Genomic DNA, 25,452 nt, shown 5'->3' on the forward strand with positions numbered 1-25,452 from the left:
TCATTATATTAACCCTATAGCATTGTAAAACTACAGTATTTCGCTCTTACTAAAAAACTAAATTAAAGTAATTCTCCTATTCTCTTTTAGATAGTGCACATACATTGCATTTGGAAAGTATCGAGACCCCTTGACTTTTTCCACATTTTGTTACGTTACATACAGCCTTATTCTAAAATGAAGGAAAAATAATTACTCAATCTACACACAATACCCCATAATGACAAAGTAAAATAAGCTTTTTAAAAACGGAAATATTCATATTCTATCTTAATCTATAAGGCAGGTGGAGTTGATAGTTTATGGTTGTGATCAGGGTGATTCCAAAGTAAATAACTTGAGTGGTCTGGTTGCACCACATGTAATGAGGACATGAATAAGGGGTCCTTATGGTATAACTGACCCTCCTTTAAAGAAAATGGTCTAGTTTTGAAATTACTATATGGCTGGTTTTAGTGTGACTAAGAACTTCTATTTAATCACTTTGATTCATTTTATTTTGGCAGAGGTCAGCCATCAGAGGACATAAGTAATAGTACAGTGCAGTCGGAAAATATTCAGACCCCTTGACTTTTTCCACATTTTGTTACGTTATAGCCTTATTCTACAATGGATTCAATAGTTTTTTTCCCTCAATCTGCACACAATACCCCATAATGACAAAGCAAAAACAGGTTAAGAATTATTTGCAAATGTATTCAATATAAAAACTGAAATATACATTTACATAAGTATTCAGACCCTTTACTCAGTACTTTGTTGACGTACCTTTGGCAGCGAGTACAGCCTCGAGTCTTCTTGGGTATGACGCTACAAGCTTGGCACACCTGTATTTGGGGAATTTCTCCCATTGTTCTCTGCAGATCCTATCAAGCTCTGTCAGGTCGGATGAGGAGCGTCACTGCACAGGTTTTCTCATGTCTCTTCAGAGATGTTCAATCTGGTTCAAGTCAGGGCTCTGGCTGGGCAACTCAATGACATTCAGAGACTTGTCTTGAAGCCACTCCTGCATTGTCTTGGCTGTGTGCTTAGGGTTGTTGTCCTGTTGGAAGGTGAATCCAGTCTGAGGTCCTGAGAGCTCTGAGGCAGTTTTTCCATCAAGGATCTCTCTGTACTCTCTCTGGGACCTTCAACGCTGCAGAAATGTTTTGGTACCATTCCCCAGATCTGTGCCTCGACACAATCCTGTCTCGGAGCCCTACGGACAATTCCTTCAACCTCATAGCTTTGTTTGTGCTCTGACATGCACTGTCAACTGTGGGACCTTATATAGACAGGTGTGTTCCTTTCCAAATCATGTCCAATCAATTGAATTTACCACAGGTGGACTCAAAGTTGTAGAAACTTCCAAGGATGATCAATGGAAACAGGATGCACCGGAGCTCAATTTCGATTCTCATAGCAAAGTGTATGTACTGTCCTTGAGCTGTTCTTGTCTATTGATGTTCTGTATTATGATTCATGTTCGGTGTGGACCCCTGGAAGAGTAGCTGCTGCTTTTGCAACAGCTAATGGGGATCCTAATAAAATACCAAATACCAAAAAGTCTGAATACTTATGTAAATAATGTTTCTGTTTTTATTTTTAATACATTTTCAAAAAAAAAGTCTAAAAACCTGTTTTCGCTTTGTCATTATGGGGTATTGTGTGTAGATTGATTAGGAAAACATGTTCATTTGATCCATTTTAGAACAAGGCTGTAACGTAACAAAATGTGGAAAAAGGGGTCTGAATACTTTCCAAATGAACTGTACACTGCTGTATGATCAATTGAAATAGGCTGCATGCATAAACCACGGTGAGAAACCACGGTGAGAGACCACGGTGAGAGACCACGGTGAGAGACCACGGTGAGAGACCACGGTGAGAGACCACGGTGAGAGACCACGGTGAGAAACCACGGTGAGAGACCACGGTGAGAAACCGGAGGCTGTGCTGAACGTGAATCTTTCTCTCCTGTCATGTAAATTACCAGCCCTACGTCCACCACCATGAACCACACTCAAGACAGTCTAATTAACTAGCCTCTGCCCTGGTGTCTCCGAGCCTCCGGCACTCTGCTATCAGCTTCTCCACTAAAACCAGGGCTAAAAATATATCTGCTATCACAGCAAACAAAGACAGTGACACAGAGACTTGCCAAATAGCCTCAATGATCCCATGGAGTACCTATTCTTCTAGGACAGGAAAGACAGGCTCTTGATTCTGAATGAGCAGAATTCATACAATCACAAATGAATGACTACTATTAGTATCAGGCTTGTCATGTGCATGAACTTGATCGGACCTGTTTTAATTTAGGCTACTCTTTTTTTGTTGTTGAGTGCACTCACATTTAGTCATTTTTTAATAATGATTGTCTAGTTATTGTCAAACTTACTAAAACAGTGGGACGATTTAGTCAACTAAATGCCCTTTCATTTTAGTCACATCACATTTGTATTGCCTCATAATCGTATAGTAAACATAAAATCTTCCATGTGCACAAAACATACATAGCCTTGTCCTAACAACATTTTTCTGCATAACATCCTATTCTCTTCCCAACAGCAGAAATATGACAAAGATAAAATAATAATATTACATTATATACGAATTCTGCCTAGTTAAATAAAACATGTAAATGTAAATTCCAAATTCAGCATACATAGATAGATACTGCACATGACATACAAAACAGACAGACAAGTTCAGAGAGAGCGAGAGAGAGAACAATCACAAGATGGTGCCACAAAGTAGGCTATTGGCAAAGTAGTATGGGTTGCACACCTCCATCACACAGTCAAGTCATTGCCACTGTTATGAACGTTCCACAGACGCCAGAGCCACATTGATGTCCAAAAGTAGAATGGGGGCTTATGACTGTTTCGCACAATGATGTAGTCGAGTCACTAAACCTCGAGTCCCAAGTCTCCTGTGCTCAGGTTCGAGTCACCAATGGTCAAGTCACAAGTCCCTATGGCTGAAGTCTGAGTCCCAGTGCTCGACTCCTGGTCCATGTGTTCAAGTCTAAGTCACTGGGTCACAGCAACTTAAAAAAAATGAAAGTTATTTACCCAGTCAAATAAAGCGTAGTGGCAAGAGGAATTTAGTCAATGAATTGTCTTCTATCCCTTTTCTCCTCTTTCTGTGCCACCAAATGTTTGCATATTAGCTACTGGTAATGTTACCATGGCCACGTTGAGATGAAAAATTCTCAAACATTGCAGATAGAAAATCCATGAATAGGGCAGACTTTATTCCTTATTCAACATGTAAGAGGCAAGTTTGTTCTACATTGCATACTACTATCTGAACATTCCAAAACATTGCGTTGTGTTGAATGTGCCTCAAGTTGTAAAGCTATAGCTAGCAAATGATGCAACATGACTGAACAAGGTGTAGCCTAAACAAATGATTAACGGTCCAGTGCACAAGTAGCCTGGTTTTAGAACGGCCTGCGATATGCTTTATGAATGTAAAATGCACCGCGCCATTATACAATAGAAATAAATAATGTAGCACCGGTACGGGTCATGTCTTTTTAACGGTAGCCTACTGGCTAGAATCAAACCGTTTTTTCTGAGGAAAAGATGGAAATGTATCTACAGGACCTGTATATGAAATGCAGTGGAAAAAGTAGGAGGGTTGATCGAGACTAGAAATTCAAAGAGACTACTTTTCTATAGCCTACTCAGGGGAGAGAAAAAAACAGCAAGACTTTTACTATTAAACTTAATGCCGTTTTTTTACTTCGTAAAGCAGCTTGTGTAGGTACTAGAAGGTTGGTGGTGTCTGGTTAGCTAAAGTGACGCAAGAGTGTCGTCTGCACGGTGTGTATAATTGGAGCCGGAGCAGAGCCTGTCTACCTACACTCATCGCTTGCTCCCTGCAGCTCACCAGTAGGCTGTGTTTTCCGGGTGTGACGCATCCTTTCCACTGCTTAACAGAACTGTGCATCTGTGCTGCTAATATTAATTGTGCTCATCACTGAAAAGCTCTCAATCTCTCCAAAAATTATTGTCCAGTCCACTTAGTCAGATTTTAGTCGCAGAGATCATTTTGGCTCGTCTTAGTCAATTAAAATGAAAAATCACTTTGGTTTAGTTCCTTTTTTTCTAGGTCTATTTAGTCCGTTACAGTCTCGTCAATTGCCACTGAAAAATATGTGTTTGATGAATATTTCACTCAATTTCTGTTAACGAAATTAACACTGGATTTCTCTTCTGTTGAGCTATGGAAATTTCAAGCCAGTAGCTAGGCTATTTGACATTTTACACAGAAAAAGTTAACAGGTATTGTTCCAAAAAGGACATAGTACACAATAACATCCCAGAACCCCCTTATTGCATTTGTACACCACTGAGTATTATCTGTCATACACATCCTCCCATTCTACACAACTAAGAAGCACTGGGCGCACTACTGTCTAAGAACCACACATACTAAGTCAGGCTAAATTAGGAAATGTAACAGCATTTCTATTCTTGTAGATCACACACTCCATTTATCTATGGGGTACCATTTCAGAACTTCGCAGCACTCTACTAAACTCACATGCGGCATATCTCGGTCTGGGTCAACACGGCGTTCTCCACAAAATAGGGCAGCATCTCCAGCACAGCCTCCTGAGAGGACTCCAACACCAGATGCATTCTGTTGACCGGCCGGAGAGCGATCTAGCCTGACCCGTCTACAGCCCTCTTCTTTGGATCCAAGAGTCGGAGTAAAGGAATGTAAAGAGAGGGATGTTCAGGTCCTGACCCAATCCCTGGGTGACAGACTGACAGTTACTTAGCCCAGTCTTATCTGTGTGATGTAGGTAGGCGGCTGCCTTCTGCTGCGCTGTAGTGGCACACCTCCTTCCCTCTCCATTTATCTATAGGCTACATTTCCCCCAGTCCCTCTGTTTGAGTAAAGCAGTGAAGAAAAGCAAAGTCTGAGTGCTCCAGCCTCCTGAGAGGACTTGCAGCGCAGTGTCCAACCGCAGCTTGAGGCAGAGGGCTGTGTCCTACCTCCCCTCCCCCTCTCTCAGGGACTCACACACAATTCAACCTCCTCTCTCACACACACACATAAACACTGTATAGCCGGAAGTGTTACAAATCCAGAGGATTTCAGATGCTGGACTTTATTTTCTCAGCATGAGTTCTTCCCCAGCATGAAATCATTTCCCATCCTTAATCAATTGTAAGAAGTCAAACAAACAATGTGTCTGTTCTAGTTCTCAGCTGCAGAGCAACAACAGGTTTCCACTTCAGCAGGAGAAAATAAGGTCCTAATCCAGGATCTTATACTGCTGTCCAACAGAAACCTGCTCTCCAAGACATCACAGAATGGCTTTCTTTCTTCCCTTCTCTGGGACCAGCAAAGCTACTTGTTCAAAAGACAAAAGGAAACAGAGGGACTTCGGCCAACAATTCAGAATGGATGTCTTGATCTCCTTAGCTAGCAGGGGCCAGAGGCTGCATGCCACCCAACAAGTCAACTGACTCCCAGGCAGCGCTGCCAGGGAGCTCCTCACATGGGCCAAGCATGGGCAGGGAGGGCAGTGAGCCTGGCACATAGCTCTGCCCAAATCTCATTAACCTCAGGGGAGGGACCAGCCCATCTCTCTCCTTTAAGACTGGCCACTGCTGCCTGTCACTCACTTCCATTTCCATCTGTCCCACACAGACCAGTGTTACTGTCAGTCACGCCACACTCGTGTCACATATGGTAATGTGTGTGTCTGGGGCGAGTTAGGAAGGGAGAACATTAGAAAGAGTTGAGTAGATATTAGGTCTATGTTATTGTGTGAGGTAGACTCAAGTCATGACTGTCCATGAGAATCCAAATAGATCAGGTTTGCAATGAATAACTTCACTCAGACCCCCGCTCACCAACAGAGGGGAGGAGGAAGTGACTAGTGGGGATTAACAGCTCACGTCCTGTTGTAAATCAAGTGGAGAAGATTCAGGTCTCCCTCTCCAACATTCACCAAAGGAATGTCCTTTGCTTCAAGATACTTTTTCCCGGTGAAACTCGAACACGTTCAAAAGCAAATACTGGCACAATATTCCTGACATAGATCACCTCTGACCATTCCCCACGTTCTATAGAACACTAATGATATATTGTTTGTTATTTGTGAATTAAAAATGCAATAAAGGAAATACTGTAACTTGGAAAGTATACCCACTACATGTACAAAGTTAAATCCCATGTGATGTGCAGGTAATATGAAAAATTGAGTGTTTTTGTTAAGAGAGGGATGTGATTTGAAGAACTAAGAAATGTTTTACATAACTTTGTACAAGTGACAAGTCACGCCCCTGAGTGCAGTCAGAGAGCGTGTCAGCCTGACGGAACCACCCCTTTCGAATAAACTGTATAAAATGTTTGGTTAAAAAATTAACATACTAGACCAGCAAAGCGTTGAGCTGCAACTGCACGATTAGTGGTCTGAACGTTGAATCTCAACACGAGGTAGAGACGATAAATTCACCTCTAAGACAATCACTGGTACGGCTGATTACCTGTAAAGTATCTTGAAAAGCGAATTTAGTCTTCAGATTGATGTTAACCTGTTAGGGCTAGGGGGCAGTATTGACACGGCTGGATAAAAAACATACCCGATTTAATCTGGTTACCACTCCTACCCAGTAACTAGAATATGCATATACTTATTACATATGGATAGAAAACACCCTAAAGTTTCTAAAACTGTTTGAATGGTGTCTGTGAGTATAACAGAACTCAAATGGCAGGTCAAAACCTGAGAGATTCCTTTACAGGAAGTGGCCTGTCTGACCATTTCTTGAACTTCTTTTCCATCTCTATCTTTTACTAAGGATCTCTGCTCTAACGTGACACTTCCTACGTCGTCCATAGGCGCTCAGAGCCCGGGAAAAAACAGAATGTCGTCATCCCAGCCCCAGGCTGAAACACATTATCGCCTTTCTCAAGTGGCCGATCAAGGGACTCTGGGCTTAGGCGCGTGACCTGACCGCCCCCGCCTTTGTGATTTTTTCCTCTGTTTGCCGAAAAGGAGATTCCCTGTCGGAATATTATCGCTTTTCTACGAGAAAAATGGCGTAAAAATTGATTTTAAACAGCGGTTGACATGCTTCGAAGTACGGTAATGGAATATTTAGAATTTTTTTGTCACGAATTGCGCCATGCGCACGACCCTTCTTTACCATTTCGGATAGTGTCTGGAACGCACAAACAAAACGCCGCTATTCGGATATAACGATGGATTATTTTGGACCAAACCAACATTTGTTATTGAAGTAGCAGTCCTGGGAGTGCATTCTGACGAAGACAACAAAAGGTAATCAAACTTTTATAATAGTAAATATGATTATGGTGAGTGCTAAACTTGCCGGGTGTCTAAATAGCTAGCCCGTGATGCCTGGGCTATGTACTAAGAATATTGCAAAATGTGCTTTCACCAAAAAGCTATTTTAAAATCGGACATATCGAGTGCATAGAGGAGGTCTGTATCTATAATTCTTAAAATAATTGTTATGCTTTTTGTGAACGTTTATCGTGAGTAATTTAGTAAAATGTTAGCGAATTCCCCGGAAGTTTGCGGGGGGTATGCTAGTTCTGAACGTCACATGCTAATGTAAAAAGCTGGTTTTTGATATAAATATGAACTTGATTGAACAAAACATGCATGTATTGTATAACATAATGTCCTAGGGTTGTCATCTGATGAAGATCATCAAAGGTGAGTGCTGCATTTAGCTGTCTTCTGGGTTTTGGTGACATTATATGCTAGCTTGAAAAATGGGTGTCTGATTATTTCTGGCTTGGTACTCTGCTGACATAATCTAATGTTTTGCTTTCGTTGTAAAGCCTTTTTGAAATCGGACAGTGTGGTCAGATTAACGAGAGTCTTGTCTTTAAATAGCTGTAAAATAGTCATATGTTTGAGAAATTGAAGTAATAGGATTTTTAAGGTTTTGAAAATCGCGCCACAGGCTTCAAGTGGCTGTTACGTAGGTGGGACGAATTCGTCCCGCCTAGCCCATAGAGGTTAAAGTCAAGTCAAGACACTCCTCTTTTCTCTAACACACACACACACACGTCATTCAACTAATTTGAGAGGATTTGCCGACATAGAACTCCTGCCTTTCTCTCTAACACAGATAACACCATCTCCTTGTCAACAGGAAGAGCTCTGTGATACCTCACCAACAGGCTACTCGCAAGTCAACTGATCTCTAGGTGGAAAACTCCTTCAAAACCCATGAAAAACTATATGTGATCAATATTGCCAGGAACAGTGGATTAGCCGAAGGCGGTGCTGCCACAAACCTAGTGAGGTCAGCTTTGGTAGCAGAGGGAGAACCCAGGCCTAGTCCATGTGACTGGGCATTAACAGAATTACTCTTGCAGCCAGATAGATAACTTGGACCGGTCTGAACCAAGCACAGCCTGCCAGTAATCTTATCCTCTGAATCACCAGGTGTTTGCACGGTGTAATGGATTACTCTGAAGAGGACTCTCCACACAGAGAATCTCCAGAGGGGGAGTCGCTACGCGGGTTATTCATGGGCCCAGGGCTTTCTGCACACACCAGCACAATGGAAGAAAAGCCTCTTCTCAGGGCTGGCTAGCTATTGCATAAGGTTGGTGTTTGAGGAAGTTCACAGACGCTTTGGATGGGCTCAAAAGAGACCTACAGTGCCTTGCAAAAGTATTCATCCCCCTTGGCATTTTTCCTATTTTGTTGCATTACAACCTGCAATTTATATGGATTTTTATTTGGATTTCATGTAATGGACATACACAAAATAGTCCAAATTGGTGAAGTGAAAAAAATAACTTGTTAAAAAAAATTATAAAAAATTACAAACGGAAACATGGTGTGTACATATGTATTCAACCACTTTGCTATGAAGCCCCTAAATAAGATCTGGTGCAACCAATTACCTTCAGAAGTCACATAATTAGTTAAATAAAGTCCACCTGTGTGCAATCTAAGTGTCACATGATCTCAGTATATATACACACACACACCTGTTCTGAAAGGCCCCAGAGTCTGCAACACCACTAAGCAATGGGCACCAAGATCAAGGAGCTCTCCAAACAAGTCGGGGACAAAGTTGTGGAGAAGTACAGATCAGGGTTGGGTTATAAAAAAATATCTGAAACTTTGAACATCCCACGGAGCACCATTAAATCCATTTTTTTTTTTAAATGGAAAGAATATGGCACCACCACCAAACTGCCAAGAGAGGGCCTCCCACCAAAACTCAGGGACCAGGCAAGGAGGGCATTAGTCAGAGAGGCTACAAAGAGATGAAAGATAACCCTGAAGGAGCTGCAAAGCTCCACAGCAGAGATAGGAGTATCTGTCCATTGGACCATTTTAAGCCGTACACTCCACAGAGCTAGGCTTTACGTTAGAGTGGCCAGAAAAAAGCCATTGCTTAAAGAAAAAAAATAAGCAAACATGTTTGGTGTTCGCCAAAAGGCACGTGGGAGACAACCCAAACATATGGAAGAAGGTACTCTGTTCAGATGAGAGTAAAATGTATATTTTTGGCCATGAAGGAAGATGCTATGTCTGGCGCAAACCCAACACCTCTCATCACCCCGAGAATACCATCCCCACAGTGAAGCATGGTGATGGCAGCATCATGCTGTGGGGATGTTTTTCCTCGGCAGGGACTGGGAAACTGGTCAGAATTGAAGGAATGATGGATGGCGCTAAATACAGGGACATTCTTGAGCGAAACCTGTTTCAGTCTTCCAGAGATTTGAAACTGGGACAGAGGTACACCTTCCAGCAAGACAATGACCCTAAGCATACTTCTAAAGCAGCACTCGAGTGGTTTAAGGGGAACATTTAAATGTCTTGGAATGGCCTAGTCAACGCCCAGACCTCAATCCAATTGAGAATCTGTGGTATGACTTGAAGATTGCTGTACACCAGCGGAACCCATCCAACCTGAAGGAGCTGGAGCAGTTTTGCCTTGAAGAATGAGCAAAGATCCCAGTGGCTAGATGTGCCAAGCTTATAGAGACATACCCCAAGAGACGTGCAGCTGTAATTGCTGCAAAAGGTGGCTCTACAAAGTACTGACTTTGGGGGGAGTAAATAGTTATGCACGTTCAAGTAATTTTTTTGTCTTATCTCTTGTTTGTTTCACACCCAAAAAATATTTTGCATCTTCAAAGTGGTAGGCATGTTGTGTAAATCAAATGATACAAACCCCCCCCAAAAAACATTTTAAATTCCAGGTTGTAAGGCAACAAAATAGGAAAAATGCCACGGGGGGTGAATACTTTTGCAAGCCACTGTACAGTGGGACAAAAAAGTATTTAGTCAGCCACCAATTGTGCAAGTTCTCCCACTTAAAAAGATGAGAGAGGCCTGTAATTTTCATCATAGGTACACGTCAACTATGACAGACAAAATGTGAAGAAAAAAATATCCAGAAAATCACATTGTAGGATTTTTAATGAATTTATTTGCAAATTATGGTGGAAAATAAGTATTTGGTCACCTACAAACAAGCAAGATTTCTGGCTCTCACAGACCTGTAACTTCTTCTTTAAGAGGCTCCTCTGTCCTCCACTCGTTACCTGTATTAATGGCACCTGTTTGAACTTGTTATCAGTATAAAAGACACCTGTCCACAACCTCAAACAGTCACACTCCAAACTCCACTATGGCCAAGACCAAAGAGCTGTCAAAGGACACCAGAAACAAAATTGTAGACCTGCACCAGGCTGGGAAGACTGAATCTGCAATAGGTAAGCAGCTTGGTTTGAAGAAATCAACTGTGGGAGCAGATAATCTCCCTCGATCTGGGGCTCCACGCAAGATCTCACCCCGTGGGGTCAAAATGATCACAAGAACGGTGAGCAAAAATCCCAGAAGCACACGGGGGGACCTAGTGAATGACCTGCAGAGAGCTGGGACCAAAGTAACAAAGCCTACCATCAGTAACACACTACGCCACCAGGGACTCAAATCCTGCAGTGCCAGACGTGTCCCCCTGCTTAAGCCAGTACATGTCCAGGCCCGTCTGAAGTTTGCTAGAGAGCATTTAGATGATCCAGAAGAGGATTGGGAGAATGTCATATGGTCAGATGAAACCAAAATATGGTCAGATGAAACCAAAATATAACTTTTTGGTAAAAACTCAACTCGTCATGTTTGGAGGACAAAGAATGCTGAGTTGCATCCAAAGAACACCATACCTACTGTGAAGCATGGGGGTGGAAACATCATGCTTTGGGGCTGTTTTTCTGCAAAGGGACCAGGACGACTGATCCGTGTAAAGGAAAGAATGAATGGGGCCATGTATCGTGAGATTTTGAGTGAAAACCTCCTTCCATCTGCAAGGGCATTGAAGATGAAACGTGGCTGGGTCTTTCAGCATGATAATGATCCCAAACACACCGCCCGGGCAACGAAGGAGTGGCTTCGTAAGAAGCATTTCAAGGTCCTGGAGTGGCCTAGCCAGTCTCCAGATCTCAACCCCATAGAAAATCTTTGGAGGGAGTTGAACGTCCGTGTTGCCCAGCGACAGCCCCAAAACATCACTGCTCTAGAGGAGATCTGCATGGAGGAATGGGCCAAAATACCAGCAACAGTGTGTGAAAACCTTGTGAAGACTTAGAGAAAACGTTTGACCTGTGTCATTGCCAACAAAGGGTATATAACAAAGTATTGAGATAAACTTTTGTTATTGACCAAATACTTATTTTCCACCATAATTTGCAAATAAATTCATTAAGAATCCTACAATGTGATTTTCTGGATTTTTTTTTCTAATTTTGTCTGTCATAGTTGAAGTGTACCTATGATGAAAATTACAGGCCTCATCTTTTTAAGTGGGAGAACTTGCACAATTGGTGGCTGACCAAATACTTTTTTGCCCCACTGTATATGACAAACTTGACAACCTCTCCAGAACTCTCCGATCAGAAATGTCCTTAATTAACCTGTTAGGGCTAGGGGGCAGTATTTACACGGCCGGATAAAAAACGTACCCGATTTAATCTGGTTATTACTACTGCCCAGAAACTAGAATATGCATATAATTATTGGCTTTGGATAGAAAACACCCTAAAGTTTCTAAAACTGTTTGAATGGTGTCTGTGAGTATAACAGAACTCATATGGCAGGCAAAAACCTGAGAGGATTCTGTACAGGAAGTGCCCTCTCTGACCATTCCTTGGGCTTCTTGACTCTTTTTATTGAAAACTTAGGATCTTTGCTGTAACGTGACACTTCCTACGGCTCCCATAGGCTCTCAGAACCCGGGAAAAAGCTGAATGATGTCGAGGCAGCCCCTGGCTGAAAAACATTAGCGCCTTTGGTAAGTGGTCTATCAGAGGACAATGAGACTGAGGCGCGTGCACGAGGCCACCCCATGTTTTTATTTTCTCTCTCTTTGTACTAAAACAGATTCCCGGTCGGAATATTATCGCTTTTTTACGAGAAAAATGGCATAAAAATTGATTTTAAACAGCGGTTGACATGCTTCGAAGTACGGTAATGGAATATTTAGATTTTTTTTGTCACGAAACGCGTCGGGCGCGTCACCCTTCTTTACACTTCGGATAGTGTCTTGAACGCACGAACAAAACAGAGGATATTTCAACATAACTATGGATTATTTTGAACCAAACCAACATTTGTTATTGAAGTAGAAGTCCTGGGAGTGCATTCTGACGAAGAACAGCAAAGGTAATAAAAAATTTCTTATAGTAAATCTGACTTTGGTGAGTGCCAAACTTGGTGGGTGTCTAAATAGCTAGCCCTGTGATGCCGGGCTATCTACTTAGAATATTGCAAAATGTGCTTTCACCGAAAAGCTATTTTAAAATCGGACATAGCGAGTGCATAGAGGAGTTCTGTATCTATAATTCTTAAAATAATTGTCTAATCCAGTGGCGCGATTTTCAAATACCTTAAAAATCCTATTACTTCAATTTCTCAAACATATGACTATTTTACAGCTATTTAAAGACAAGACTCTCGTTAATCTAACCACACTGTCCGATTTCAAAAAGGCTTTACAACGAAAGCAAAACATTAGATTATGTCAGCAGAGTACCAAGCCAGAAATAATCAGACACCCATTTTTCAAGCTAGCATATAATGTCACAAAAACCCAGAAGACAGCTAAATGCAGCACTAACCTTTGATGATCTTCATCAGATGACAACCCTAGGACATTATGTTATACAATACATGCATGTTTTGTTCAATCAAGTTCATATTTATATCAAAAACCAGCTTTTTACATTAGCATGTGACGTTCAGAACTAGCATACCCCCCGCAAACTTCCGGCGAATTCACTAAATTACTCACGATAAACGTTCACAAAAAGCATAACAATTATAGATACAGAACTCCTCTATGCACTCGATGTGTCCGATTTTAAAATAGCTTTTTGGTGAAAGCACATTTTGCAATATTCTAAGTACATAGCCCAGCCATCACGGGCTAGCTATTTAGACACCCGGCAAGTTTAGCACTCACCAATATCAGATTTACTATTACAAAAGTTTGATTACCTTTTGTTGTCTTCGTCAGAATGCACTCCCAGGACTGCTACTTCAATAACAAATGTTGGTTTGGTCCAAAATAATCCATCGTTATATCCGAATAGCGGCGTTTTGTTCGTGCGTCCCAGACACTATCCGAAATGGTAAATCAGGGTCGCGCGCAATTCGTGACAAAAAAAATCTAAATATTCCATTACCGTACTTCGAAGCATGTCAACCGCTGTTTAAAATCCATTTTATGCCATTTTTCTCGTAAAAAAGCGATAATATTCCGACCGGGAATGTCCATTTAGCTAAACAGAGGAAAGAAAACAAAGCTTTTGGTAAACAGAGGAAAGAAAACAAAGCTTTTGGTCGACGCGGGCACGAGCCTGAGTCTCACAGTACTGTAACCAGCCACTACCCAAACGCGCTACTTTGTTTCAGCCAGAGCCTGCAAAGCCACGATTCAGCATTTTGCCGCCTTCTGAGAGCCTATGGCAGCCGTAGGAAGTGTCACGGGACAGCTAAGATCCTCACTCTTCAATAAACAGAGACAAGAAGAACGACACCTTGTCAGACAGGCCACTTCCTGCATGAAATCTTCTCAGGTTTTTGCCTGCCATATGAGTTCTGTTATACTCACAGACACCATTCAAACAGTTTTAGAAACTTTAGGGTGTTTTCTATCCAAAGCCAATAATTATATGCATATTCTAGTTACTGGGCAGGAGTAGTAACCAGATTAAATCGGGTACGTTTTTTATCCGGCCGTGTCAATACGGCCCCCTAGCCCTAACAGGTTAAAGTTAATGTTTTCGTAATAACGTCATCTATTAACCTTTAATAACTAAACAAAAGTGTCAAATTTTCATATTCCATCTATCGTCATGACCACCATTGTGGCTGATGGAAACCATTGTTCCAAAGTCCCTTTATTGCATGTTTAATGTTCTGAGGCTGGTTCTCCATAGTGAGAGGACAAAGGAATTTTGTCTGTGGCCTAAGATTTACCATGGGTGTGAGGGGTCATAAAAACCCCACATCTTCATACCCCTAGATCTCTCCTCCTCTGTTGGAGGTGAGAGATAATCTGTAGGGTTGTGGTCCCCTGTAACCTGACCTGATCAGGACAGTCATGACACCTTTATATAATATAAATTGTCACAGCGCTCCACTTGGTAAGAGTTTAGCCTAGCTGCTGGAACACTGTTTCCTGGAGAGTATTTAGGAGCTTGTATACTAGCAGGGGTTGTGTGCGTCCTGTTTGGGAAGACGCCTCAGCGGGTAGGAGGAAGTTCAACCTTTTTTTTGTAAAACGTTTTCTTGTATGTCAGGTTCAGTCTTCCACTTAAAGTTAAAAGGCTACACATTTCCTCTTTTTCCAAATGATGAATCAACAACATAATTTAATAGGGCAGTCAACTGGGAGTATACTTATGTTGTATAGCTGGGACTGGAAAGGTTTGAACCAGCCAGTCAAATGTAGTAGAGTACATTTTCAACATCTAGGAACACAGAGAGCTTTTTTTAACAAGAGACCCATCTGAGAGTTTCAGATCACTTCAGATTGCGAAAAGGCTGAGTAGGCCAACTTTATCACTCCACTTTTCAAAATAAATCAAGGGAAGCTGCAATTCTGATACACAAATCTGTGCCCTTTGTTACTTCCAATGTTATTTCAGATGCCAACGGCAGATATATTATTGTCACTGGCAGAATCTATAATACTCCACTGATCCTTGCCAATGTCTATGCGCCAAACTGGGATAACAAAACATTTTTTCGTGCCTTTTTATCTTCACTTCCAGATATGACCTCACATTTATTCATCTTGGGAGGCGATTTTAATTGCTGGCTTAATCCTACTTTGGATCGTTCCTACAACAAATTAGCACACCTAAGTCTGCAAAGGTTATCTAACCTTTTCTTGGAGTTTGCCGTTACAGACCCCTGGCGTTTTTTCAATCCAACTTGTAGGGAATATTCATTTCTCTCCCATGTCCATCACTTATACCGGCATTGACTACTTCTTCTTGGACAACAGACTTCTTTACTCTGTACGCTCATACAATTCCATTGTCATATCTGATCACGCCCCTCTAACTTTAGCGCTTTCAGTTGGTGGTGGGACTGAGCCTCGCGTACCTTGGAGTTTTAATACGCGCTTGCTGTCTGATGAAAGTTTTAACTTTGACTGCTCAGATTGATGTTTTTATAGTTACTAACGGCACCCCCGACGTTTCAGCATCTGTTCTGTGGGAGACTTTTAAGGCCTACATTAGAGGTCAAATAATTTCATACACTAGTTTTGAAAGAAAAAATAGGAAAAAGAGACTCTGAACTGACAATGCATTTTACAGTTAGACAATACCTACGCTACCTCACCTTCCCCAAATGTGTACAGGGATCGACTCTCTTTACAAACTGAATTCAATACCTTGTCAACAAGCGAAATTGAGGAACTGCTGCTTAAGCCACGACATACTCACTATGAGTATTGGGACAAGGTAAGTAAATTACTTTCTCATCAACTTCGCCAGTCTTCCTCTGCTCAACAAATGTCAAATTCAAAACACCTAATAAATAACCAGTTTAACACAGGGCTCCATTTCATTGATATTGAAAAATAATAAAAAGACCCTCTCCTGCGGGTCCCATCACCCAATCTCACTGCTCAATGTGGATGTTAAGCTCTTGGCTAAACTATTAGCTATGAGTCGAGTCAGTCTTACCATCTGTTACTTCCTCTGACCAGACAGGTTTAATTTTAAAAAAGACATTCATTTTCAAATATCAGACGACTCTTTAATGTTTTGAATAATCCCCTCTATCTCAAAGCTCCCTGAGATTCTAATCTCACTAGATGCTGAGAAGGCTTTTGATAGAGTGGTGTGGGGCTACCTTTTTCATACCTTAGAAAAATTAATTGCTTGGATCAAGTTACGATACACTTCTCCACTTGCATCTGTCAGAACGAATAACATCCACTAAGCCTATTTCCCTCTCTTCAGAGGCACTAGACAGGGGTGTCCAATGTCTCCCTTGCTTTTTGTCATTGAGCCCTTGCAATTGCATTTAGATCCAACTCGCATAAAACGGGAGTGTTTATGTTGAGGCTCGGGGGCAGTATTGAGAAATTTTGAAAAAAATATGTGCCCATTTTTAACTGCCTCCTACACCAACTCAGAAGCTAGGATATGCATATTATTAACACATTCGGATAGAAAACACTCTGAATTTTCTAAAACAGTTTGAATGGTGTCTGTAAGTATAACAAAACTCATATTGCAGGCAAAAACCTGTGAAAAATAGATTAAAAAAAATTTGAATTTTGTGACTGTACTATTTAGTGTCATTGTTTTATAGATACCATAGTGAGAAAGGATTCATTTCGCAACTCCTACGGCTTCCACTAGATGTCAACGATCTTTATAAAGTTGTTTGAAGCGTCTATGATGAACAGAGACCGGATGGCAATGAAGAGAAGTTGACCTCCCTGGGATGTCGTCACTTCATTATTGGCTGCACCTGCGCAATCATGTGATGCGATACATTTTTCAAAGACGTTTTTCAAGACACAGGAGAGGTCGGGTTGAAACATTACTGATGTTTCACGTTAAAAATGGCTCTAAAGATTGATGCTAAACAACGTTTGACATGTTTGAACAATGTAAATAGATTATTTTTTTTTACTTTTCGCCGTGACTCCCCCCCCCCCCCCCCGCGCTACTTTTTAGTAGCCTACCGAAGCGCTAACAACATGGAACAACTTGGAGTTATTTGGACATCAATTATGAACTTTGTCAAAAGAAACCACATTTGTAGTGGACCTGGGATTTCTAGAAGTGCCAATGGATGAAGATAATCAAAGGTAAGGGAATATTGACAATAGTAATTTTGATATTACATGGTTACAGATGGTGCTAACCTGTATAGCCTAGCCTATTGTTCTTAGCACAGCACCCGGTTTATTGCAAATTGTGATTTCCCAGTAAAGTTATTTTGAAATCTGGCATTGCAGTAGCATTTACGAAATGTTAAACTATGAATATTTGAATGACAATAATATAATTTACCAATGTTATCGAATAGTAATTTTGTGATTTGTAACGTTGTTCACCGGAAGCATTTGAGAGAAAAAAAAATCTGATTTTCACCGCTTCGGTAAAATGCTGTTTTTGGATATAAATATCAACTTGATGGAACAAAAAATGCATGTATTGTGTAACATAATGTCTTAGGAGTGTCATCTGAGGAAGATTGTCAAAGGTTGGTGCATAATTCTAGCTGGTTATCCGCTTATGGTGACGCCTGTCTTTGAATTGACAAAACATTACACACAGCTATTTTCAATGTACTCTCCTAACATAACCTAACTTTATGCTTTCGCCGTAAAGCCTCTTTGAAATCGGACAATGTGGTTGGATTTAGGAGATGTTTATCTTTCAAATTGTGAGAAATAGTTGATTGTTTGAGAAATTGAAATTATTAGATTCTTGCAGTTTTTGAATTTCCCGCCGTGGTCTCTTGACAATGAATCCCGATATCGGGATAAGATCCCCAACAGGTTTTAAGAGGTGACATCGAACAGAGGGTCTCACTTTATACTGAACCGGCTTCTCCATATTTCAAACACCGATATATCCTTACTCATTGTGCTAACCTCTTACATCTAGACGTTCCGCTAGCGGAACACCACTCCAATATCCAATGATTGGGCGTGGCGCGAAATACAAACTCCTCGAAAATCCGAAAACTTCAATTTTTCAAACATATGACTATTTTACACCATTTTAAAAACAAGACTCTCCTTTATCTAACCACACTGTGCGATTTCAAAAAGGCGTTACAACGAAAGCAAAACATTAGATTATGTCAGCAGAGTACCCAGCCAGAAATAATCAGACACCCATTTTTCAAGGTAGAATATGTCACAAAAACCAAAACCACAGCTAAATGCAGCACTAACCTTTGATGATCTTCATCAGATGACACTCCTAGGACATTATGTTATACAATACATGCATGTTTTGTTCAATCAAGTACATATTTATATCAAAAACCAGCTTTTTACATTAGCATGTGACGTTCAGAACTAGCATTCCCACCGAACACTTCCGGTGAATTTACTAAATTACTCACGATTAACGTTCACAAAATACCTAACAATTATTTTAAGAATTATAGATACAGAACTCCTTTATGCAATCGCGGTGTCCGATTTTGCAATATTCTGAGTAGATAGCTCGCCATCACGGGCTAGCTAATTTGACACCCACCAAGTTTGGTACTCACCAAACTCAGATTTACTATAAGAAAAATTGGATTACCTTTGCTGTTCTTCGTCAGAATGCACTCCCAGGACTTCTACTTCAATAGCAAATGTTGGTTTGGTTCCAAATAATCCATAGTTATATCCAAATAGCGGTGTTTTGTTCATGCGTTCAAGACACTATCCGAAGGGTAACGCGCGGACGCGTATCGTGACAAAAAAATTCCAAATATTCCATTACCGTACTTCGAAGCATGTCAAGCGCTGTTTAAAATCAATTTTTATGCGATTTTTCTCGTAAAAAAAGCGATAATATTCCGACCGGGAAACCCTGTTTTCGTTCAAAGACTCAAAGTTGAAAATGGAGTCGTCTCGTGCACGCGCGCACCCGTCTCATTGTTCTCAGATCGACCACTTACCAAATGCGCTACTGTTTTTCAGCCAGAGACTGCAAAGTCATCATTCAACGTTCTGGCGCCTTCTGAGAGCCTATGGGAGCCTTAGAAAATGTCACGTTACAGCAGAGATCCTTTGTTTTGGATAGAGATGACAAAGAAGGCCAAGAAATGGTCAGACAGGGTACTTCCTGTACAGAATCTTCTCAGGTTTTTGCCTGCCATTTGAGTTCTGTTATACTCACAGACACCATTCAAACAGTTTTAGAAACTTTAGAGTGTTTTCTACACTCTGAAGTTTCTAAAACTGTTTGAATGGTGTCTGTGAGTATAACAGAACTCATATGGCAGGCAAAAACCTGAGAAGATTCCATACAGGAAGTGCCCTGTCTGACAATTTGTAGTCCTTCTGTTGCATCTCTAGCGAAATTACAGCATCTGTGGTGTTACGTGACACTTTCTAAGGCTTCCATTGGCTCTCTAAAGCGTTCAGAAAGTGGAATGACGTGACTCCTGTCTCTGGGCAAAGTACAGCAGCAGAGTTCTAAGTGGCCTGCCTGGGGACAGTGAGTCTGGAGATGCGCGTTCACGAGACTTCTCCATTTTTTTCTTTTCCTCTTTGAATGAATACAATGTTGTCTGGTTGGAATATTATCGCTATTTTACGAGAAAAAAAGCATAAAAATTGATTTTAAACAGCGTTTGACATGCTTCGAAGTACGGTAATGGAATATTTTGAAATTTGTCACGAAATGCGCTCGCGCGTTACCCTTCGGATAGTGACCTGAACGCACGAACAAAACGGAGGTATTTGGATATAACTATGGATTATTTGGAACCAAAACAACATTTGTTGTTGAAGTATATGTCCTGGGAGTGCATTCTGACGAAGAACAGCAAAGGTAATCCAATTTTTCTAATAGTAATTCTGAGTTTAGGTTGCCCCAAACTTGGTGGGTGTCAAACTAGCTAGCCGTGATGGCTGAGCTATGTACTCAGAATATTGCAAAATGTGCTTTCACCAAAAAACTATTTTAAAATCTGACATAGCGATTGCATAAAGGAGTTCTGTATCTATAATTCTTAAAATAATTATGTATTTTGTCAACGTTTATCATGAGTAATTAGGTAAATTCCCCGGAAGTTTGCGATGGGTATGCTAGTTCTGAACATCACATGCTAATGTAAAAAGCTGGTTTTTGATATAAATATGAACTTGATTGAACAAAACATGCATGTATTGTATAACATAATGTCCTAGGAGTGTCATCTGATGAAGATCATCAAAGGTTAGTGCTGCATTTAGCTGTGGTTTGGGTTTTTGTGACATATATGCTTGCTTTGAAAATGGCTGTGTGACTATTTTTGGATGAGTACTCTCCTGACAATCTAATGTCTTGCTTTCGCTGTAAAGCCTTTTTGAAATCGGACAATGTGGTTAGATTAACGAGAGTCTTATCTTTAAAATGGTGTAAAATAGTTGATTGTTTGAGAAAATTGAATTGTGGTATTTTAGTTGGTTTTGTATTTCGCGCCATGCGATGCCACTGGCTGTTGGCTAGGGGTTCCGCTAGCGGAACGTCTAGATGCAAGAGGTTAAATCTGAATAAAAGCAAGCTTGTCCCTCTAAATGTGGAAGCTCGTAAATATCCATTACACACATTGCCTTTCAGACTAGTTCTCAACAAATGTACATGTCACAGACAAATTTGATAACCTTTTTTACTGAAGGGTGGAGAAAGATTTTGAACAATGGTCACTACTCCCCCTATCATTAGCAGGTCGTATTAATTTGGTTAAAATTAATACCCTTCCTAAATTCTCCTACCTTTTTCAATGTATACCTACTTTAATTCCCAAATATTTTTTCTACAAACTCGATGGGATCATTTCACACAAAAATCCAAGGATCCTCAAGGTGTTCCCTCAAAGACCTAAACCCTTAGGGGGCATAGGCCTACCTAATTTCCAGTTATATTATTGGGCTGCCAACTTCCATGTAATCCAGTACTGGATTCATGCAGGTACCCCACATCTCATTCCAGCATGGTCCTCACATGGTCTCTCCTATCATTGCTACGCAGACGACACACAATTCATCTTCTCCTTTCCCCCCTTCTGATAACCAGGTGGCGAATCGCATCTCTGCATGTCTGGCAGGCATATCGGTGTGGATGACGGATCACCACCTCAAGCTGAACCTCGGCAAGACGGAGCTGCTCTTCCTCCCGGGGAAGGACTGCCCGTTCCATGATCTCGCCATCACGGTTGACAACTCCATTGTGTCCTCCTCCCAGAGTGCTAAGAGCCTTGGCGTGACCCTGGACAACACCCTGTTGTTCTCCGCTAACATCAAGGCAGTGACCCGATCCTGTAGGTTCATGCTCTATAACATTCGCAGAGTACGACCCTGCCTCACACAGGAAGTGGCGCAGGTCCTAATCCAGGCACTTGTCATCTCCTGTCTGGATTACTGCAACTCGCTGTTGGCGGGGCTCCCTGCCTGTGCCATTAAACCCCTACAACTCATCCAGAATGCCGCAGCCCGTCTGGTGTTCAACCTTCCCAAGTTCTCTCACATCACCCCGCTCCTCCGCACACTCCACTGGCTTCCAGTTGAAGCTCGCATCTGCTACAAGACCATGGTGCTTGCCTACGGAGCTGTGAGGGGAACGGCACCTCCGTACCTTCAGGCTCTGATCAGTCCCTACACCCAAAGAAGGGCACTGCGTTCATCCACCTCTGGCCTGCTCGCCTCCCTACCTCTGTGGAAGCACAGTTCCCGCTCAGCCCAGTCAAAACTGTTCGCTGCTCTGGCACCCCAATGGTGGAACAAGCTCCCTCACGACTCCAGGACAGCGGAGTCAATCGCCACCTTACGGAGACACCCGAAACCCCACCTCTTTAAGGAATACCTGGGATAGGATAAAGTAATCCTTCTAACCCCCCCCCCCCCCCAAAAGATATAGACGTACTATTGTAAAGTGATTGTTCCACTGGATATCATAAGGTGAATGCACCAATTTGTAATTCGCTCTGGATAAGAGCGTCTGCTAAATGACGTAAATGTAAAATGTAATAAAATCTTCCTCATGTACGACATCCTCACTGGCTGCTTTGGTATATTCCCCTATCTATTCTGCTACTTCAAGTTATACCAAAAACATTTTAGTTAAAATCACTCAAGATCTGGAACCAGTTTAGACGTCACTTTGGTTTGCAAACCTATTCATTAAAGGCCCCTCTGCTCAGAAATCACATTTTCCATCCATCCCTAGTAGATAGACCTTCTCCATGTGGTTCAGCCTGGGCATCAAATCATTCAATGATTTGTATATTGACAGCACGTTTGCATCGTTCCAACAACTCAGCTGAAATCCATCTTCCGAATAGTCATTTCTTTAGATATCTACAAATGTGCAGCTTGTCCGTGACATGACCTCTCAATTCCCCACGCTTCCTGTGGGCCCTCCCACTGATGCATTTTTCACACCGTCCCCAACAGTAAAAGGTATTATTTCTTATAGCTATGATCAAATGTACTCTTCACAATCCTTCATTTGCAGCTATTAAAACTTTATGGGACAGGATCTAGGTGATGAGTTTACTGATGACACATGGGAAGATATTCTGTACCGTGTCCACTCTTCTATTGGTGCCAAACATGGTTTGATCCAATGCAAAATCCTACACCGCACTCACTGGACTGAACGCAGGCTTTCTAAGATCTATCCTGATGTCGACCCTGTTTCCAACAGGTGTCGGCAAGCCCCTGCTTCATTAATACATGTTTTTTTGGTCCTGCTCTTCTCTACATAACTATAGGTCTGTCATCTTTGATACCATATCTCAAGTATTACAAGTGCCTTTTGCTACTACTGCCATAACATCATTATTTGGGGTAATACCTGATACTATAACATTACCAAAATACACATCTGACTTTATAGCCTTTGTTGGCAAAAAGGTTGATTTTACTTCTGTGGAAGTCGCCCACCCCTCCCTCATTTTGTGTGGATTAAAGATGTCTTACACTTTAGTAAATTGGAGAAGATAAAATTTACCCTACGGGTTCTTCTGACAAATTCTACCGAATGTGGCAACCTTTCTTTACCTATGTAGAGACACTACAATTTCCCTCTACAGTAAACTGCCTACCTAAGCTTTGTATTTAATTGATCTACCTTTGTTAGTGTTTAATATTAGCCTGTCTTACTATCATAATTTTACTATTCGTTGTGAAGACTAGCCATGTTATGTTTTTATTTTCTTTGTGCACCTTGTTCCTAATGTATGTTTTGTCATGAAAATATTACTTAAGCATTTTATATTTTCGTATGAGCTAATACATTCCTACCTCATTTAAAAAGCATGTTCCCATGGTATATCGAATGTATAAAAACATGTGCAATGTAATGTATTTCAAACATTATTGTAACTGAAAGAAAATGCCAATAAAGAGAGTTGTAAAAAAAAATCAGATTAAGACTCAACGTCGATTTAAAGCTCAATATCCGATCCTCCATCCGACTCCAACTCATCGAAATTCTGCAGCATTTGCAATGCTGTCAGTGCGTCCATTTGTTTGGTTTGGCTTGCCATTGTGAACTACACACATTGTAGGTTGTACTCAATGTCGGATTCGACTATGAGGGGAAACTATATACAATTTCCAGCCTTCCATAATAAAATAATTAGACCACCCACAATTCTTCATTACACTACATTTATTATTATTCTAAATTCAAATCACACTCTTCACCCTCATCACCATTCAGTGCATTGAAATCACATGCACTATTATCAGTTTCTATCGCCCCTTCAGCCATTGACGAGAGAATAGCATATTAAAATTAAGTTTATTATGTTACAAGTTTTTGCTTAGTAGCCAGAGCAATGCTGCCGTGCGAGTGTACACGTGCAGAATGCATAGACAGCACGGACATTCTTGGAAAAAGTTACAATTGGAAATACAGCTGCACCTCTTGAATTTTGAAAGTTAATTGACAAAGCGTCATAGAAACTACAGAATATCATATTTCTGATACTATATAGTAATCTAAATGTTTTACCTGCATATGAACCTGAAAGAGGATTTCAAAAAGTGATGCTCCTTTCCCTGCATCTGTCAATACCAAGACATGCCCATCTCTTCAAGTACAATTTCAAAACTGATAGACAAGATTAAATTGACAATAGGCTAACTCTTATTATGTGTGAAATTACTTTCGATGGGGTGGCTGTGCAGGCTGACTGGCATCATTTGTTTCCTGCTCATCAACTTGGATATAGTCAAGGAAATGTTTTTGCATTATTCTAAAAGGTCTACTGCAACACTAAAATACATTCAATTAGTAAAAGAGTTACAGTAAATAAAACAGTCCTGTAACAGCTTATTTTTACAAAGTAAAATGTAAGAGAGAATGGTATCAACTTGCAAGTTACACGGTCAAATTATTAAACGCCAAAGCTGATAAATATGCATAACAAACTCATCATTACACTTTAGTTGTTCTAAATTATACTGAACAAAAATATAAAAACGCAACATGTAAAGTGTTGGTCCCATGTTTCACGAGCTGAAAACCTATAGCATTTCTCCTTTGCCAAGATAATCCATCCACCTGACAGGTGTGGCATCTCTCTCCATGTAATGAAGACATGAATAAGGGGTCCCCAGAATATCCGCAACACTGCTTGCCCATTCCTGATTAATTTAAGATTTTAGACAAATTGACCAAATCTCCAGACACATCTTTTAGGAAACACAGTTTTGAGAGAACTTTTTTGAAGTCACAGAGGGCTATTGCAAGAAACTATATAAGATCATTTTCCAGTTAATATTAATTATTGCCAGTTTTTATTTTAAAACACTTTTTTCGAGAGTTTGAAATTGGGATCCTTTGCTCTGGACAAGGGCATTTCCAGGCATAGAGCCGACATGGAAATGAATATTGAAAGTGTTTAGAAAATACCCCAAACTAATTTTTTCCCTTATAAAATTCCCCTAGACTTAAATATTTAGCTCAAATAATGCAAAAATAAATAAAAACGTTTCCCTGTCGGACAAGGATTTTCATGAATCGCTGAGCCAATTTCCTGCTATTCTATACTATTTTGACCCACCTAAACCCTTAACAAAATTGTGTCCCATCAAATAGACAGAATCAACCCAGTTTCTAATCCCCACCCAAGAGGGAATGGCCATAACCCACTTTTGGTAAACACTCCCCAACATGGACACTTTAATTTTCTGTTTCCCTTTTAGGATGCTACAGACACACAGTAGATGCCAGGAA

General features: G+C 40.9%; 1 protein-coding gene across 3 annotated transcripts in view; it reads right to left on the minus strand.

Moving 5' to 3' along the window:
* Positions 1–25,452, minus strand: part of LOC106580311 (slingshot protein phosphatase 1a) — a 66,922-nt gene that overhangs the window by 18,194 nt on the left and 23,276 nt on the right. The window contains exon 1 of one of the 3 annotated variants that reach the window (XM_082966326.1): positions 4,537–5,060. The exons of the other annotated variants lie outside the window; for them this stretch is intronic. Coding sequence (XP_082822452.1) covers positions 4,537–4,634 — 98 coding nt within the window. The 5' untranslated portion in view covers positions 4,635–5,060. Of the gene's footprint in view, positions 1–4,536; positions 5,061–25,452 lie in introns of those variants that run through there. 3 annotated transcript variants of the gene reach the window in all.

Source organism: Salmo salar, chromosome 20 (genome assembly GCF_965601325.2).
Source record: "Salmo salar chromosome 20, fSalSal1, whole genome shotgun sequence".
NCBI lineage: Eukaryota > Metazoa > Chordata > Actinopteri > Salmoniformes > Salmonidae > Salmo > Salmo salar.